Raw genomic sequence first — 18,924 nt, forward strand, 5'->3', positions numbered from 1 at the left:
GCTCTTTGAGCTCTCGGGCCCAGGCTGAGGAGAAATTTATTTTAATTGGGGTTTTTAATAGTACAGGGTTGATTTAATATTTTTTAATTGGTTTTTAACTTTTGTATGGTTGATTTTTAAGTCCCTGTAAACCGCCCTGAGTCCTCAGGGAAAGGGCGGTATATAAATGCAAAAAAAAAAACAAAAAAACCCTGTCTTGCTTAGCCACAGAAATGTTGGGCTCCATTGTGGTCATAAAATCGAGGACTGCCTGTAAGTGAAATGAACACTTTAAGACTTTGGCCCCAACCTCCCTTTGAAAAATTAGGGGCTGGGCTTTTAAGACATCCATTTATGGAATAGAATAACAAGAGTTGGAAGGGACCTTGGAGGTTTTCTAGTCCAACCTCCTGCTCTGGCAGGAAACTCTACACCATTTCAGACAAATGGTTGTCCGATCTCTTCTTAAAAACTTCCAGTGTTGGAGCATCCACAACTTCAACACAATTTCTCTCTTTTAAAATACCTGGAGTTTCATTCAGATACATGACACACACACCAAGAGAATTGCAGTTGTTCATGTTGTCACCAGGCACCTTTACTATTTCTCTGGGAACCCCAAAATATCGAGAGTCTCATTTTCTAGGTCAGGAACTGCACACCTCTGAATAGTTGAAAAATGTTAAGAGTGCAGATACAGACACCTAGTTCACAAATTTTAGGAGATTTTTGGTACGTATAGACCTAGCCAGGGCACCTAGATCTTGACCAAGATTGTTCCCACTTGGCGTAATAGCGTGGAAGACCCATAGACTTGGCCCTTTGATTTTGTGTGTCTTCTTCATAAACTTATCATATCCTGATCACCAAAAAAACCCCTCGCTTCTTATTCATTGAATAACAATGCAGGTTGACTGTTGGGTTGATCCCGCCATCCTGATCTGTTGCAAATCAGGATGGCGTTCTGCCCATGAGCAATGAAGGTTACATAGATTCCACACAATGGAATTAATAGTCCAACATACAATCTACTCAATTGATTGCAACATTTGTGGCTTGTCTGCATTTGCTTTCCCCCACATAGCCACTGAGGAAATAGAGAGACTCCCGATTTGAAAAAGACACATGTTCTTGAGGATATTGTTGTTGTTAGTTGTGAAGTCGTGTCCAACCCATTGTGACCCCATGGACAACCTTCCTCCATGCCTTCCTGTTCTCTGCCATCTTCTGGAGTCCATTTAGGCTCACGCCTACTGCTTCAGTGACTCCATCCAGCCACCTCATTCTCTCTCGTCCCCTTCTTCTCTTGCCCTCAACCTTTCCCAGCATTAGGCTCTTCTCCAGTGAGTCCTTCCTTCTCATTAGGTGGCCAAAGTATCTGAGTTTCAACGTCAGGATCTGGCCTTCTGAAGAGCAGTCAGGGTTGATCTCCTCTAGGACTGACCGGTTTGATCGCCTTGCAGCCCAAAGGACTCGCAGGATATTAGCTCAGTGCAATCCCAGTTCTCTTTATCACAAAAGGCCAGAGGTGTCCAAGCTCGGCAACTTTAAGACTGGTGGACTTCAACTCCCGGAATTCCACAGCCAGTATGGCTGGCTGTGGAATTCTGAGAGTTGAAGTCCACCAGTCTTAAAGTTGCCGAGGTTGGACATCCCTGAATAAGGCAACTGATCAGAACTGAGCCAAAACACCAGTTGTTCCTGCTGAAGAACCAAATGTCAGTCACACAGGTTCTTTCTGATATTCCATACATTCCACACATTCCTTCCCCGTTCTTAAAAACAACAGAAAAAACCCCAACCCTTTGTATCTCTTAAAGAGGGAAACGAGGTTGCCTGAGCAAAAATAAACTCAGGTTCACCATTGTTGGCTTTTAGACAAAAGTACAAATTTTGCACCTGGTTGAGCTACGCAGCGATCAAGTGTTTGGTGATACTTCTGTCAGGCATTCCAGAGAGAACAGGAGAAGGGGGAGGCTGATTTCCCTTCCGAGGAAAAAATGAGGTTGGGTCCCCAAATCCCATAATCAGAAACAAACCCCTGCTCAGACAGGAGACCCTATACCAGTGATGGCGAACCTTTTAAGAGACCGAATGCCCAAACTGCAACTCAAAACCCACTTATGTATCGTCGGGTGCCGGGTGGGCGTGGCCCATTGGGTTGGCGTGGCCCATTGGGTGGGCATGGCTGCGGTGGTAACAGAAGACTGGGTGGGACTAAAAAGTTCAATCAATCAATTCCAACTTTGCGAGATCTTTTTTTTTCCCCCGCGAGAAGTTGAAATTGATTGATTGAACCTTTTTTTTTTTTTTTGGCATACCGCATCGGAGGCCTAAAGCGAAAAGGTTTTATAAAATCCAGCTGAAGGCCTAGGACTGGGGCGACAGCGCGCATGCCCACAGAGAGGGCTCTGCGTGCCACCTGTGGCACTCATGCCATAGGTTCGCCACCACAGCCCTATACCATTTCAGACAAATGGCCGTCCAGTTTCTTCTTAAAAACTTACAGTGTTGGAGCATTCACAGCTAATTTCTCCTTAGTTCTAGGTTGCTTCTCTCCTTGATGAGTTTCCATCCGATGCTTCTTGTCCTGCCTTTGGGAACTTTGGAGAATAGCTTGACTCCCTCTTCGTTGTGGCAGCCCCTGAGATACTGGAACGCTGCGATCATGTCCCCCCTGGTCCTTCTCTTCTTTCAACCTTTTCTGTAGCGACTGTTTGAAGTTACAGCAGCACTGGAAAAAATGACGTAGGACCAGTGCTTACATTGAATGATCATCGCAGCCATCCTTGTAGTCACATGATCAAAATTTGGGCACTTGGCAAACCGGCACCAGTACCAGTGTATATTTACGATAGTTGCAGTGGTCTGATGTCATACGCATGCCATTCGTAAGTGGACAGCTACCTGCATTATTTACTTTGTTCAATGTTGGTGCTGTCCAGTTCCATCCAACTCTGAGTGGCTCACAAAGAAGAGCATAAATTAATTTTAAAAAAGAAAAAAAAAGAGTCCTAGTAGACAATCACTTCTTCAGCTCGCTCTGCTTCTTGGATGAGAAACGAAACATTTTCAAGCAGGGTGGGGTGGGGAACCAAGAAACTAGTTGCATTTTGGAGCCGTGACCAGGGGGGCTTTTGCCCAGGTTCGCCTGGTGCGCCAGTTGCGACCCTATCTGGACCGAGATGCCCTACGCACAGTCACTCATGTGCTCGTGACCTCCCGTTTAGACTACTGCAACGCTCTCTACATGGGGCTGCCCTTGAGGACCACTCGGAGGCTTCAGCTGGTGCAGAATGCAGCCGCACGAGTTGTGATGGGGGTCTCCCGATACTCCCATGTAACACCTCTACTCCGTGAGCTGCATTGGCTTCCGGTTGCCCTCCGGGTGAGATTCAAGGTGCTGGTGATGACCTATAAAGCCCTACATGGCCTGGGTCCAGGATATCTGAGGGAACACCTGCTGCCGGCATCAAGTTCCCTTCATCCAGTGCGCTCCCACAGGGAGGGTCTTCTCAGGGTGCCACCGGTAAGAGATTGCCGGCGGGTGACACCCAGGGATAGGGCCTTCTCAGTGGGGGCGCCTGCCCTTTGGAACCAGCTGCCAGTGGAGCTGAGGACTGCCCCCGACCTCCGTTCATTCCGCCGGGAGCTGAAGACCTGGCTCTTCGAGCTCTCTGGCCCAGGCTGAGAATTAATTTTAATTTTTAACTGGGGTTTTATTTATGCAGGGACGAATATAATTTTTTTTAATTTGTTTTTAACTTTTGTATCTTTGTTTTTTAATCACCCTGTAAACCGCCCTGAGTCCTTCGGGAAAGGGCGGTATATAAATGTAATAAAATAAATAAATAAATAAAATAAAAGCAGCTTTGGGACAACCACGAGCTGGATGGACATATCCTTGGACGGATATGTTCTTGCCTCCCCTTGTTACAACAAAGAATCTTATTTTTTAGGCTACCCATCATATTTCTGGTGGGAGAGCGTGGGGGAATATTTGGGAACTGACCTCTGGTATTTGAGTCGAAGGAGCAGCTTGAGATTCTCCGCTTCGTACGCATCAGATGTTGTCTCCTCTCTTTGGCTTTGATTTGTGAGAGCCTTCGTGAGAAGATGGCCCATCCCTTCCTTAATCCTTTGGATTTTTTGTTGCTCTTTTTTTTAGATCTTGATGACTTGAAGTGTGCCCCGTTTGGAAGTTACAGCAGTGGCTCTCTTCTGAGTGGCTTTCCAAGCTATGACTGGTCTGATAAAGAAGATGGCTGCCAGAGCAGAAAGTCTATCCCCTTCCCCCTCCCTGCAGGAAATGGATCCTCCTTGGCCACCTCTGTTCTCCAGAAGAAGGAGACGTGTTTTGGCAGCTCTGAAAACATCACCGTGACCACCGTTTCCAAGGTAACGACCTTTGCGAATGAGGATGCTCTCCAAGACGTGAAGTTCTCCTCTTTTGCAAACTTCAGCGACTCCAGGCCTCACTCTGTGGACCAAAGCGAGGATGAAGTTGAAGACTTTGGAGAGTTTGCGCGAACCCTGGAGGATGGAAGCGAGAGGCCCACCACCGGCAGACCTCAAGAGGCCGATTCAGCCCCTGTCTCCTCGGAAGCTGGGAAAGAAGTTTTTGATGACTTTGGAGAGTTTCAAGGGGAAAAACCCAAGATCAGCAAATTTGACTTTTTGCTGGCCACTTCCCAAGGGAAAATGAAATCCAGTGAAGAAATGATCAAAAGCGAGCTGGCAACTTTTGACCTCTCCGTTCAAGGTGAGAATGCGTGCTGATAATTGTGGTTGTAATGATAATTAATTGGTGGTTGGTTCTAGGTTTTTTTTATTACATTTATATCCTGCCCTTCTCTGAAGACTCAGGGCGGCTTACAAGCTTAGCAGTAGCCTTCATTCTTTGTATATGCCTGCTTGTTAGGGCTTTCACACACACACCAAGCGGCATTATTACAAAGTCAGCTTAATTGCCCCCAACAATCTGGGTCCTCATTTTACCTACCTCGGAAGGATGGAAGGCTGAGTCAACCTTGAGCCTGGTGGGACTCGAACCTGCACTAATTGCAGGCAGCTGGTGTTACTTAAGGAGGCATCAGCCCACTGCTCCACCAAGTCCCATCTAGTGCTGGGGATGGAGAAAATCCAGGATATCTCTGAAGTTCTTTATGATTTGATTTTGAAGGCACCTTACTTGCCAGCAACTCTGGGCAGAGAGAGAGAGAGAGAGAGAGGGAGAGAGAGAGAGAGAGAGAGGTTGCGATAAAACGATGGAGCTACGTAGAATCATAGAATCACAGGGCTAGAAGGGACCTTGGCAGTTTTTTTAGTCCGACCCCCCTGCTCAAGGAAGGAGACCGTATTCCTATGACCACAATTGAGCCCAACATTTCTGTTGCTAAATGAGACAGTCATTGAGTGAGTTTTGCCCCCATTTTATGACCTTTCTTGCCACAGGTGTTAAGTGAATCCCTGTGTCATGGTTCCGATTAATGAGACAATTTAAACAAAATTCAGGCATTTTTTACCTAAAAAGTCTTAATAATGAAATGCAGCATCGGCACTCATGGATGGATGCCAGCATCTGAAATCTCCTCCCCTAAGCCCAGCGTATCATGCACAATTCCTACCCCTTGCTTACACGTCATTCATCACATTGTCCAATTAGTTTTACATATGAAGTTTCACTTCCCTTTCTGTGCGTGGCTGTTTCTTATCTTCTCAAAATAGCCGTTTGACATTTCCCTCCCTTCTGTGATTCAAAGCGAAGCACTTTAAACAAAAGGCTGCCTCTTAGGCATTGTCAGTGCAAAAACATGTCGATGTTTGCAGCATTGACATCGCACTTGTTAAATGAATAACACGGTTGTCAAGTGAATCTGGCTTCCCCATTGACTTTGCTTGACAGAAGGTTGCAAGTGGGGATCGCGTGACCCCAGAACGCTGCAGCCATGATAAAGATGAACCAGTTGTCAAGCATCCGAATTTTGATCCTGTGAGCAGGGCTGCTCCAACGGTTATAAGTGTGAAAAACGGTCCTAAATCACTTCTTTTCATTACGGTGACTAAACGAATCTGTCTGTATTCATGGGCCTGACCACACTTTTCATGCCTGTATTTCCTTCCAGGTTCTCACAAAAGGACCCTAAGTTTGGGCTCCTCACCACTGCCACCTGTGGACCAGCCTTTCAGAGACCGCTCAAACACTCTGAGCGAGAAGCCTTCGCTGCCAGTCATCCGAGACAAGTACAGAGATCTTACTGGGGAAGTAGAGGTAAGCAAAGAACTAACAAAAAGATTGTGGCTCGGTGCACCTGTGCTGAAAACACTTGCTTGATTCAGCAGGTGTTGTTGTTGTTGTTGTTAGTTGTGAAGTCGTGTCTGACCCATCGCGACCCCATGGACAACGTTCCTCCAGGCCTTCCTGTCCTCTACCATCTTCTGGAGTCCATTTAGGCTCACACCTACTGCTTCAGTGACTCCATCCAGCCACCTCATTCTCTCTCGTCCCCTTCTTCTCTTGCCCTCAGCCTTTCCCAGCATTAGGCTCTTCTCCAGGGAGTCCTTCCTTCTCATTAGGTGGCCAAAGTATTTGAGTTTTAGCTTCAGGATCTGGCCTTCTAAAGAGCAGTCAGGGTTGATCTCCTCTAGGACTGACCGGTTTGATCGCCTTGCAGCCCAAAGGACTCGCAGGATATTAGCTCAGTGCAATCCCAGTTCTCTTTATCACAAAAGGCCAGGGGTGTCCAAGCTCGGCAACTTTAAGACTGGTGGACTTCAACTCCCAGAATTCCACAGCCAGCATGGCTGGCTGTGGAATTCTGAGAGTTGAAGTCCACCAGTCTTAAAGTTGTCGAGGTTGGACATCCCTGAATAAGGAAACTGATCAGAACTGAGCCAAAACACCAGTTGTTCCTGCTGAAGAACCAAATGTCAGTCACACAGGTTCTTTCTGATATTCCATACATTCCACACATTCCTTTCCTGTTCCTCTACCATCTTCTGGAGTCTATTTAGGCTCACACCTACTGCTTCAGTGACTCCATCCAGCCACCTCATTCTCTATCGTCCCCTTCTTCTCTTGCCCTCCACCTTTCCCAGCATTAGGCTCTTCTCCAGTGAGTCCTTCCTTCTCATTAGGTGGCCAAAGTATTTGAGTTTATCTTCAGGATCTGGCCTTCTAAAGAGCAGTCAGGGTTGATCTCCTCTAGGACTGACCGGTTTGATCGCCTTGCAGTCCAGGTGCCAAACTGCAAATGCAGGTAGGGCAAAAATCCTTGTGGGCAGACTTGAGAGCTGTTGAAAGAGAGGTAGAGTTGTCACTGCCTCAGTTTTCCTAATGATTTTCTCACTTATTGCTTACCTCGGTGTGTTTCTCAGGCTCAGCGACTTTTAAGGTGAGCGGACTTCAGTCTGGCTGAGGCATTCTGGGAGTTAAACTCCATAGATATGAAAATTTCCCGAGTTTGAGAAACACTGACTTACAGACATCTCTCTATGCTGCCCAGTTCATTCCAGTTTTCAGTAGGAGCACAAGCAACAAAATAAAACACAAATTAGAAACAATTCAGAGCAGCCCATCTCATAAACCAAACCCACCAGCCGACACTCGGCCACTTTTTTCAATCAAGGGGCAACATGCACAACAAAAAATCTTTGGAACCAGCCCGTTTTAATGTGCTTCCAAAATGTCAATAGGAGGGAACCAGTTTTGCTAGTGGATAGTGACCAAAATGGCCTAGTTGATCTTCACAATTTGATGGGAAGGGGCCCCAGGCTTCCCTCCCAAACTGCTGTGTGCTGTTATAGGTGAAGGAGAATTTGAAAAGTTTCTGATTTTCCACATCTGAATTTGGCTGGCCATTGGAGGTGGGGAGGAAAAGTCGCTCATAAAACAGCGTTCCATGTTGTTCTTTTTGCAGCTGTTCAAAATTCTTTCTTTTGCCTTCTCCCGCTAGGAAAGTGAGAGATACGCCTATGAATGGCAGAGATGCTTGGAAAGTGCGCTGCAGGTAAGTAGGTGATCACCGTTTACCGGAATAGCTTCCTTTCCTTTTATGTATGTGTTGCTTGGTGATTTGAAAAAGGGGAAAGTTGGTCATCACACCTATTAGAGCAGCGAGTTTGTACAATTGCCTTCAGTGTATTATTTCATATTGTCGCCACAATATAAAAAAAAAGATGTCGAGACTCTGGAAATAGTACACAGAAGAGCAACAAAGATGATTAGGGGACTGGAGGTTAAAACACGTGAAGAAAGATTGCAGGAATTGGGTATGCCTAGTCTAATGAAGAGAAGGAGTAAGGGTTATATGATAACAGTGGTCCACTATCTAAACGGCTGCCACAAAGAGGAGGTGGTTAACCTATTCTCCAAAGCACCTGAAGGCGGGACAAGAAGCAATGGATGGAAACTAATCAAGGAGGGAACCAACTTAGAATTAAGGAGAAATTTCCTGACAGAGAACAATTAATCATTGGACAGCTTTACCTTGTGTGTGCTCCAACCCTGGACGTTTTTAAGAAGAGACTGGACAGAATGACATAGGGCAGGGGTAGGCAACCTCGGCTCTTTTATGACTCATGGACTTCAACTCCCAGAATTCCTGAGCCAGCTTGGCTGGCTCAGGAATTCTGGGAGTTGAAGTCCATGAGTCATAAAAGAGCCGAGGTTGCCTACCCCTGACATAGGGTCTCCTGCTTGTGCAAGGAGTTGAACTAGAAGACCAGGGTTGGTCCTTTCCAACTCTGTTATTCTATTTCAGATGTATCTATAACTCCTAATAACCAGGAGGAGGCCCTATGCCCGTGCTGGCAAACCTGTGGCACGCGTGCCACAAATGGCACACAGAGCCCTCTCTGTGGGCACGCGTGCCGTCGCCCCAATCCTAGGCTTTCAGCTGGGTTTTATAAAACCTTTTTGCTTTAGGCCACCGCCACCGTGTGCAAAAATAAAAAATGGCGATGTCATTTTGCTCTATGAGTTCATGGTGAGGTAATCGTAACCCTAAGAGGAATTTTCCTCCAAAGGGACCTTCCCATGTATATTACCAGGAAACATAGATAGGGCAGGCTAGAAAAGTTAGTGTCCTCCTAACCATACCCAAGCACTCTGAGTTTGTTGGCGATGTCCATTTTGCTCTCTGAGTTCATGGTGACCTAACCCTAACCCTAAGTGGAATTTTCCTCCAATGGGATTTTCCCATGTATTTTACAAGGAAACATTGATAGGGTAGCCTAGAAACGTAAGTGCCCTCCTAACCATACCCAAGCATTCCGAGTTTGTCGGCGATGTCCATGGTGGTGAACCTCTCTGTGGGCACGCACGCTGTCACCCCAGTCCTAGGCCTTCAGCTGGCTTTTATAAAACCTTTTCGCTTTAGGCCTCCGCTGCCGTGTGCAAAAAAAAAAAGGTTCAATCAATCAATTTCAACTTCTCGCAGGGAAAAAAAGATCTTGCAAAGTGGGAATTAATTGATTGAACTTTTTAGTCCCACCCAGTCTGTCATTACCACCGCAGCCATACCCACCCAATGGGCCACGCCCACCCAATTGGCCACACCTACCCAATGGGCCATGTCCACCTAGCACCCGACGATACATAAGTGGGTTTTGGTTTGCAGTTTGGGCACTCTGTCTCTAAAAGGTTTGCCATCACTGCCCTATGCAATACATCTCTGGAAACTAGTTACATAGTGCCTCCTGCTGGTCAATAACCATTATAACATCTGTAACAATTGTATAGATCCCTTAAGTGGGGAGATCTTAAAGCATAAGGCCAGGGGCATAAGAATAGTATAAGTAGCCCTTGACTTATGAGTGATCACTTCTCAACCATTCAAAGTTACAACTGACATCTGCAGAGATACTTATGACCTAGTTCTGAAGTTCAGCAATTTTCAACCATTTTGCTGGGTCCCACAGTCACATGACCAGGTTTTATGACATCCTCGCCAGAAATTGGTATTTACTTCCAGTTTTCGGCAAAACTAACTCTTTGCAAACAATTGGTTCGCTTAACGACCACTTTACAAACACAGCATTTGCTTAATGAGCACCACAAAACAAGATCAAAAAAACAGATTGGATGTGTGACAACCTCCTTTATGACTATCATAACTCATGACCACAATGGGCAGTCTCCATTACTGTCATAAATCGAGGACTCCATAAGGCAGGGGTAGACAACCTTGGCTCTTTTATGACTCGTGGACTTCAACTCCCAGAATTCCTGAGCCAGCATGGCTCAGCATGGAAACCTCTCCCTTTCTCCTCAGCATGGCTGGCTCAGGAATTCTGGGAGTTGAAGTCCACGAGCCATAAAAGAGCCAAGGTTGCCTACCCCTGGTATAAGGAAACAGGTCCATTGTAGCAAATGTATCGCAACCACTAGGAGAAAGAACTCTGCATCTTTTTGCGGTGTGTTCTGGTTTGAATTACAAGTAGTGGGGATTAGTACTAATAAAGGAGAATTGGTGGTGATTAGTAATCTTGACACCACCTTCAACTGCACACGGACAGTCTCCTGAACAGTTCTGCGACTGTTTATAAAGTTGGGGGAAGAGTATAATAATATCCGCTGTTTTATGTAAAATAAGCAGCGTAGGATAAAAATCGGATAAAATTTAGCAGCCGAAGGTGTAACTTTGCCACAACTGCCCTAAAAATGAACTTCCCCTCTAATAGGTCATCAAGAAAGCAAACGACATCCTGAACGGAATCAGCAGTTCTTCTGTGTGTACTGAAGTCATCCAGTCTGTGCAAGGCATGGAATATTTATTAGGTATAATTTTATTTGATTTCATATCTCAGTAACACAATTGCAGGTAGTCCTTGACTTATGACCAGTTGCTTAAGAACCGTTTGGAGTTGCAACAGCCAAACACACATTTACCACACACGTGGTTCGGATTTGGGGCACTTGGCCCCTGGCTCATCTTGATGGCCATTTGCAGCACCCCCACGGTTAGGTGACCTCAATCTGTGACTTTTTTTTCTGGTTTCTGGCATTTACTTTCAGTTTCGGATTTAAAAAAAACACGATCTGGTCACAAGATGCCTCAATTTCTGATGGCTGCAACTATAATTTATTTATTTATTTACTTACTTACTTACTTACTTACTTACTTACTTATTATTTATTTATTTATTTATTTATTTATTTATTTATTTATTTATTTATTTATTTATTTATTTATTTGATTTATAAACTGCCCTTCTCCCGAAGGACTCAGGGCGGTGTACAGGGCAATAAAAATAAGAATACAGAATATAAGATTTAAAATTAAATGATTGTGCCCGATGCAGTAAATTAGTTAAAAACAGTGTTAAAACCTCAAACCCATCAGACCAGGCCAACCCATCAATTCCAAGCTCAATTATGGTCGTAAGTTGAGGACAACCTGTAACATGAATTAAGTGTCCAGGTACTTGTGGGGATGGGTGGCAGAGAAGAAGGGAGATACCTTTATAGGTAGGGGTCTCCCACCTTGACAACTTTACGATTTGTGGGCTTCAACTCCAGAATTCATCAGCCAGTAGGAGCATTCTGGGAATTGAAGCCCACAAGTCATACGGTTGCCAAGGTTGGAGACCCCTACTTATAGGCATACATTTCTAGAACAGTGACTAGAGAGGCAAATTTTTTTCATAGAATTTTAAATCTCACCCATCTCTAAGTTGTACACAAATTCTTGGTTGTTGTTGTTTTTTGCCTACTTTCCTTTGAAACATTGTTGTTTCAAGCAAAATTCCTTTTGTAAACCATGACATTTTTTTAAAAAAAATTGTGTTGCCTTGGTCAGCGACCTAGCTCAGGGGTCCTCAACCTTGGCAACCTTGGCTGAGGAATTCTGGGAGTTGAAGTCCACAAGTCTTAAAGTTGCCAAGGTTGAGGACCCCTGACCTAGCTCATCCAGGGATGGATACCCAAGTGGGAATCAAAAGTCCTGAAAATCAAGATGGTGGCAAAGACCTTCCTCTCTCTAAGACTCCAGAAAACTATCTCTGTCCAGGCAAACAGTAATGCTCTATTTACATGATATGTTTAACTGAATCATTGAGGTGGGGGAGTAGATATCCTATATGAACCATCTGCCCCTTTCAATTCTTCCATGGAAATCAAAGAGACTCCCGGATGAGCAGTTAACCAATGAGTTGATTGGCTTCTTTCTCTTCTATATAATAGAGAGGAAGTCCTAGAGGAGTCCTCCCTGCAAAGATAGTGCTCCTCTTGGCTATTCATCTCCGTGGCTCTTTTCCACCACCCTCACTTTGGCCACCTAAGTTTTAAAGGAGACTGGAAGGGTGAGGAGGGACATCTTCCTAACTCTCTTGGTTTAGAAGCAATGTGAGAAATGGATGCCTGTGCAAAAATGGTGAACATATTGCACAAGTGCAGCTAGTCCTCAACATACGACCACAATTAAGTTATATTTTTTTGTTTCTAGGCAAGACTTACAACCACAATTGACCCCAAAATTTATGATGCTAACCAAGACAGTTAAGTGATTTTTGCCCCATTTTACAACCTTTCTTGCCACAATTGTTAAGTGAATCACTGCAGTCGTTAAGTTAGTAAACACGATTGTGAAGCGAATCTGGCTTCCCCCTTGATTTTGCTTGTTAGGCGGTTGCAAAATGTGATTATGTGACCCTAGGACACTGCACCCGTCGTAAATACGAGTCAGTTGGCAAGCGTCTGAACTTTGATCATGTGAGCATCGGGATACTGCCACGGTACGTTAGACGGTCAGAAGTCACTTTTTTCAGTGCTATTGTAACTTCAAATAGTCACTAAATGCATGGTCGTAATTCAAGGACTATCTGTATACACACAAATCAGTGAGGAATCCAGACAGTAAGAAATTTGCAGTGTGCAAATTTAGTTTTTGTAAGAACAAGTTAAATTCAGCTCAATTCTGCTTCAGTCGCAGTGCGCTCTGAGCCAAGACCGCAGACACCATCTGCATTTCATATATGATACAGGTAAATCGATCTTCCTTTGCCCGTATGACCTCTTGGTGTGTCTCTGCTCTTTTTTCCAAATTCTTCATAGGGGTTGTTGAAGTTTATCGAGTCACAAAGCGAGTGGAGCTGGGCATCAAAGCCACCGCCGTCTGCAGTGAGAAACTCCAATTGCTCCTGAAGGATATTGATAAAGTGTGGAATAACCTGATTGGATTTATGTCCCTTGCAGCCTTAACGGTAAAGTGCATTGGAACAGTTGCCCGTTTGGCTAGACCAGGGGTAGGCAACCTTGGCTCTTTTATGACCTGTGGACTTCCAGAATTCCTGAGCCAGCATGGCTCAGCATGGAAACCTCTCCCTTTCTCCTCAGCGTGGCTGGCTCAGGAATTCTGGGAGTTGAAGTCCACGAGTCATCAAAGAGCCAAGGTTGCCTGGCTACCCCTGGGCTAGAGGAAATAGGTAGGGCCAGAAGAACGTTTGAATTGCATTTCATCTGCATATCATTTCCTTAAACTATTATGATTACTGTCTGCATGTAGGTGGCAGCATCTCTCTCTCTGAGGCTAATTCCAGACAGCTAAGTAGGGTAGGTCTTGGATAATGCTTGGAGGGGACATTTCTTCTCATTATCAAGGCCAGTCTTTCTCAACCTTAGCCACTTTAAGAGGTGTGGACTTCAACCCCCAGAATTTCCCAGCCAGTCATACTGGCTGGGAAATTCTGGGAGCTGACGTCCACACCTCTTAAAGTGACCGAATCTAAGAAACACCGGGCCGTAGCGTTAGGATTCTGGTTTGGGACATCTATTCCTCTCAATCTTTTCATTTTGATGTTCCCTAGTGGGAAAATTGACTTTTTCAAGTCAAAATCGCATATGTCCTTTTTTTTTTAACACAACGAAACCTTATTTTAATCGAAAGATTTGGGAAGAGAGGGTGCTTGTTATTCATTAATGTTAAATAGGAAAGGACATCACTGATGTTGTGTCACTGACAAAATGCCATAGAGCAGTGATGGCGAACCTTTTAGAGACCGAGTGCCCAAACCGCAACCCCAAACCCACTTATTTATCGCAAAGTGCCAGGGCCGCATCAGCATTGTGGTGCCCTCGGGGGGGGGGGGCAGGCAGGCACCTCTGAGTGCCACCTCTGGCACGCAAACTCCAGGGGTGCAAAATGCCACCGTGCTGCAAGGCGCGAATACGGCTGCCACCGCAGCGCGGGGTGCAGATACAAGGCGCTGCACCACACAAGAATGGGGCAGGGCTAGTATCACGCAGGCACTAGCCCCGCCCCATTTGCAGCACGCATGCACGCATGTAAAATGCGTCCCCCTCCCTTTTCTTCCAGTCCACCAATCGACAATGGTTGGTGACCTCTGCTCTACCACCTCTACTTGAGCTTGTTAGTCGGCCATTTCTCCTCCTTTGTGCTGGACGGGGTTCCTGCTCTGGGCGGCGGTGGCCATCTGGTGGACATGCTGCTGGCTGTGGTGGTGGGTGTGCCAACAGAGAGGGCTGTGCGTGCCGCCTCTGGCACATGTGCCATAGGTTCGCCACCACTGCCATAGAGCAGTATTCTCCAGTAAATTGCAATTTTACCATCCTAGTCCAAGCAGCCCCTGAATTATACAAGGCACTCATTCCAAGATTTCCTGGCCTAAAACTAATTTTCATGCTGGTCAGGTGGCATGTTGTGCACCTACAGAAACCCAAAATGGACATTTTTGCAACCCTGTGGAATTACAGATAGTCCTCAATTTATAACACTTAACCTTAACCACTACACCAAACTGGCTCTCACAGCCCCTGCACAGATGCTTCCAAGACCTTGAAGAGGCTGTACTAGATTAAAAGTTTGATTGGCTTGTTTCTTTGCTCCCCTGAGAAACGTTAAGATTTTCCTCTTTCCTTCCTACAGCCTGATGAAAACTCACTGGATTTCTCCTCCTGTATGCTTCGCCCAGGAATTAAAAATGCTCAGGAACTGGCTTGTGGGGTGTGCCTCTTAAATGTAAACTCAAGGAGCAAGGCAAGTTGAGCGGCCATTTTTGTCTCTTCTTCTCTCCTCTCTGCAATCTCTCTTTACATTTTGCTGTCTGTGGTCTTCGTTTACTATACTCATTTTATATAGGTAAAGGTAAAGGTTCCCCCGCACATGCGTGCTAGTCGTTTCCGACTCTAGGGGCCAGTGCTCATCTCCGTTTCAAAGCTGAAGAGCCAGCGCTTGTCCAAGGACGTCTCCGTGGTCATGTGGCCGGCATGACTAGACGCCAAAGGTGCACGGAACGCTGTTACCTTCCCACCGTAGTGGTCCCTATTTTTCTACTTGCATTTTTGCGTGCTTTCGAACTGCTAGGTTGGCAGAAGCTGGGACGAGTAACAGGCGCTCACTCTGCTATGCGGCACTCGGGATTCGACCCACCAAACTGCCAACCTTCTGATCGACAAGCTCAACGTCCTAACCCACTAAGCCACTGCTCATTTTATACAGGATTCCAAACTTGGCAACTTGAAGACTTTGGACTACAGCTCCTAAGATTGAAGGCTGGCTGGGGAATTCTGGGAGTTGAAGTCCGTAAGTCTTAAAGTTGCCAAGTTTGGAGAGCCCTGTCGTAAGAGATTGAGCAGTACGGTCATGGATGGCATTTATACTACTAGCTTATAAATTTAAATATATTAAAATAAATTACACTGTTTCTAGAATTAACCGGTTTTGAAGGTTTGCAAAATACCACAAACTAAATGAATGAATTGGCCAGCCTAAGCCACCCAAAATATAACCAAGTATTCCGCTACCCAGAGGGGCAGCTTGTGTGAATTTTGTGGCCACTAGATTTAGAACTGGCCAGTTGTATAAAATCAGCCAGAGAATCGTAGCGTTGGAAGAGATCCTTGAAGTCATCAAGCCTAATAAGAATAATATGACCCTATCAAACCTTTCTTATTCTTAGCAAAATTTTCCTGACATTCAACCAGGATTTGCCTGTCTGCAACTTAAATCCATTATTCCTTGTCGTTTACTCTGTTACAACAGATTGCTAGCTCTTTCTGAATGATCCCTTTGCAAGTCTACTACCTCGGCTGTCATTACTCCAAACCAATCTATTTCTAGGGATTTAGAAAGCTTTCTGTGCCCAAACAAGCAATCTGAGAAGATCTGTGTACAAACCAAAATATGCATGTTTTGGATGTTTGGTTTTGGTTACAGGCCAAAATGTGAATTTGGAGCTAAAGTCATTTGTAGGGAGGCAGAAGAGTGAGGGTGGAAAAGGGAAGGCAGTAGAAAGATGGTTGTTTTTACTCAATGTTATTTATTTATTTTAATTGATTCTTACATTCAGTTTTAATCATTGCTGTTATTGTACCTTGTCCAAAATCACCTTGCATGCGATAAGTGGTCCTATCAAATTGATAAATGAAAATCTTTTCTCTTTCTTTCTTTCTTTCTTTCTTTCTTTCTTTCTTTCTTTCTTTCTTTCTTTCTTTCTTTCTTTCTTTCTTTCTTCCTTTCCTTTCCTTTCCTTTCCTTTCCTTTCTTTCTTCTTTCTTCTCTTTCCTTTCTTTTCTTCTTTCTCTCTCTCTCTCTCTTTCTTTCTGTATTTATATGAATGAAATGAAATGAAATGAATGAATGAATGTAGAAGAAGAAGACAGACCAGTGGGCAATACCACTCTGGAAGATTGTTTAGCGATCCCTGATGACCAGTAATGGAGAATATTTGTAGCTCAGGGTTGAAATGAGGATCCTTGGTGCTCTCTGAGCTTGGTGCTCAACCAAGCTCAGGTAGCACCAAGGACTCCTCAATTGCCGAATGAGACCGTCAAAGTGAGGAGGAAATAGACCAGGATGGTGGCTAGATCAAGGCAGTGGACAGGCTGATGAGAACTGCTGCAGTGACATATCAGCAGTGGCAAAGAAAGAAGGTAAAGCAAAGGCAAAGGCAGAACAAGGAGCAATGGATGCAAACTAGTCAAGGAAAGGACCAACCTAGAACTAAGGAGAAACTTCCTAACAGAACAATTAACTAGTGGAACGACTTGCCTCTAGAAGTTGTGGGTGCTCCATCACTGGAGGTTTTTAAGAAAAGACTGGACAGCCACGTTCTGGAATGGTAGGGTTTCCTGTTTGAGCAGGAGTCCTAGAAAAGCTCCAAGGTCCCTTCCAATTCTGATATTCTGCCTGAAGAATGTCCATGATGGGCAGTCTGGTGCCCAGGCTCTGCCATGGAGCGGGGGGGGGGCTGCGTATCAGATTTGACTTAGCATGCCTGCTTAGCATGGCGAGATGAAAGAAGGCATAGATTGGCAGTCTCCAGACCTTGACCATCAGTGGGATGAAGGATCACGGCATGGAGCAGAGAACTCGGCTCCTGTGTTCTGGCGATGGTGTTGCTGACATTTCTTTTGGTTTTCGACATTGTTTTCAGAAAGAAGAAATGCCTCTGGAAGAACATCCTAGAGAAGTACGAATTCATAAACCTTGTCTGGTTTTCCCTCCCACCCACCCCCTGACTCTTTTTTTGTTGTTGTTTTTAACTGTGTGTCCCAAACAAGATGCTGGCATAGCTTTGGGCCATTGTTCTCCAACCACGATCTCTGCGACCCCCTTTTGTTTAACCTTTCGATTTTAATTGACTAACACAGCACCACCCAAGTCAAAGTCCCTTCCTCCTCTTGCTCTTGTTAGCATGCTGGTTACATTGTGAGTCGCTTGCTTTGTGCTGGTGTCCCTCGTGTGGTGACTGTGGAGTTGTCAGTTCTGTAGTCTGTCTGTCTGTTAAGGAATTTGAGCTTCTGGTGGCTCCTTAGAACCCAAAGAAGGATGGATAGAACTTTCTATTCTTTGCTTCTTCTTTAAGAATCTAAATTCTCAGTGTTCTTGCACTGTTTCTATGGGCCTTTATAGGTAGTCCTCGACTTATGACTGCCTACTTAGCAACTGTTTGGAGTTACGGCAGATTTACCTTTGATCTACAGGAAGTCCTTGACTTACAACCATTCATGTAGTGACCGTTTGAAGTTGCTGTGGCCCTGAAAAAAAGTGACTTATGGCCATTTTTCACACTAAACCATTGCTGCATCCCCATTGTCACGTGATCAAAATCTGGACGCTTGGCAACTGGCTCATATTTATGAGGGTCGCAGTGTCCAGGGGTCACATGACCACCTTTTCCAACGCTCTCACAAGCAGAGTCAATGAGGAAGCCAGATTCACATAACAACTAGAATCTAGAATTAGAATAGAGCTGGAAGGGACCTTGGAGGTCATCTAGTCCAGTCCCCTGCTCAAGCAGGAGAACCTATACCGTCTCAGACAGGTGTCCCTAACTGTGTTACTAACTTAACAACTGCAGTGATTCATTGAACAACTCTGGCAAGAAAGGTCATAAAATGGGCGCAAACCCACTTAACAACTGCTTCCATTGCTTAGCGGTGAAAATTCTGATCGTAAGTCGAGGTGTAGAAGCCAGATGCAAAGTTCCAGTGCATGAACATGCATTTATTCACCCCACCCTGGTCTTGTTTTTCTGGTCTTGTTCCGTTTTGGCAGATGATAGATAACTGGGCAATCAATAATAGTAACCTCCATTTGTCAGGATTATAAAAGTAGGCCTTGCACGGTGGACTAGTAAGCAAAACTAAAATTGGTTGTTAGAAAATTCAAGAAAAGGAGAGAACTTTGCCTGACATCACAAAACCAAAAAGATTGCAGGGCAGTGATTAGATCTTACTAGGGAGAATCACCAGGATCTGGCAAGGTAGATCTTTAGATCTGCACAACACCTCTTTGTCTTCCCAGTTTTACAAATAGTCCTTGACTTTACTACCACAATTAGGACCAACATGTCCATTGCTAAGTAGGGCAATAGTGAAGTGAGTTTTGCCCGATTTTACGACCTTTTTGCCATGTTTGTGAAGTGAATCACAGCAGTTGTTAAGCGAATCAGGCAGTTGTTAAGCGAATCCATCTTTCCCCA

General features: G+C 45.0%; 1 protein-coding gene across 1 annotated transcript in view; it reads left to right on the forward strand.

The window, feature by feature from the left end:
• The window catches only part of SYNRG (synergin gamma), an 88,198-nt gene that overhangs the window by 61,944 nt on the left and 7,330 nt on the right, over positions 1–18,924 (forward strand). Inside the window, 7 exon segments of the mRNA XM_083379652.1 lie at positions 4,148–4,741; positions 6,105–6,250; positions 7,935–7,988; positions 10,663–10,759; positions 13,034–13,182; positions 14,865–14,979; positions 17,378–17,409. Of these exon segments, the coding sequence (XP_083235778.1) occupies positions 4,148–4,741; positions 6,105–6,250; positions 7,935–7,988; positions 10,663–10,759; positions 13,034–13,182; positions 14,865–14,979; positions 17,378–17,409 (1,187 nt within the window).

This window comes from Vipera ursinii (genome assembly GCF_947247035.1).
Source record: "Vipera ursinii genome assembly, chromosome: 1".
NCBI lineage: Eukaryota > Metazoa > Chordata > Lepidosauria > Squamata > Viperidae > Vipera > Vipera ursinii.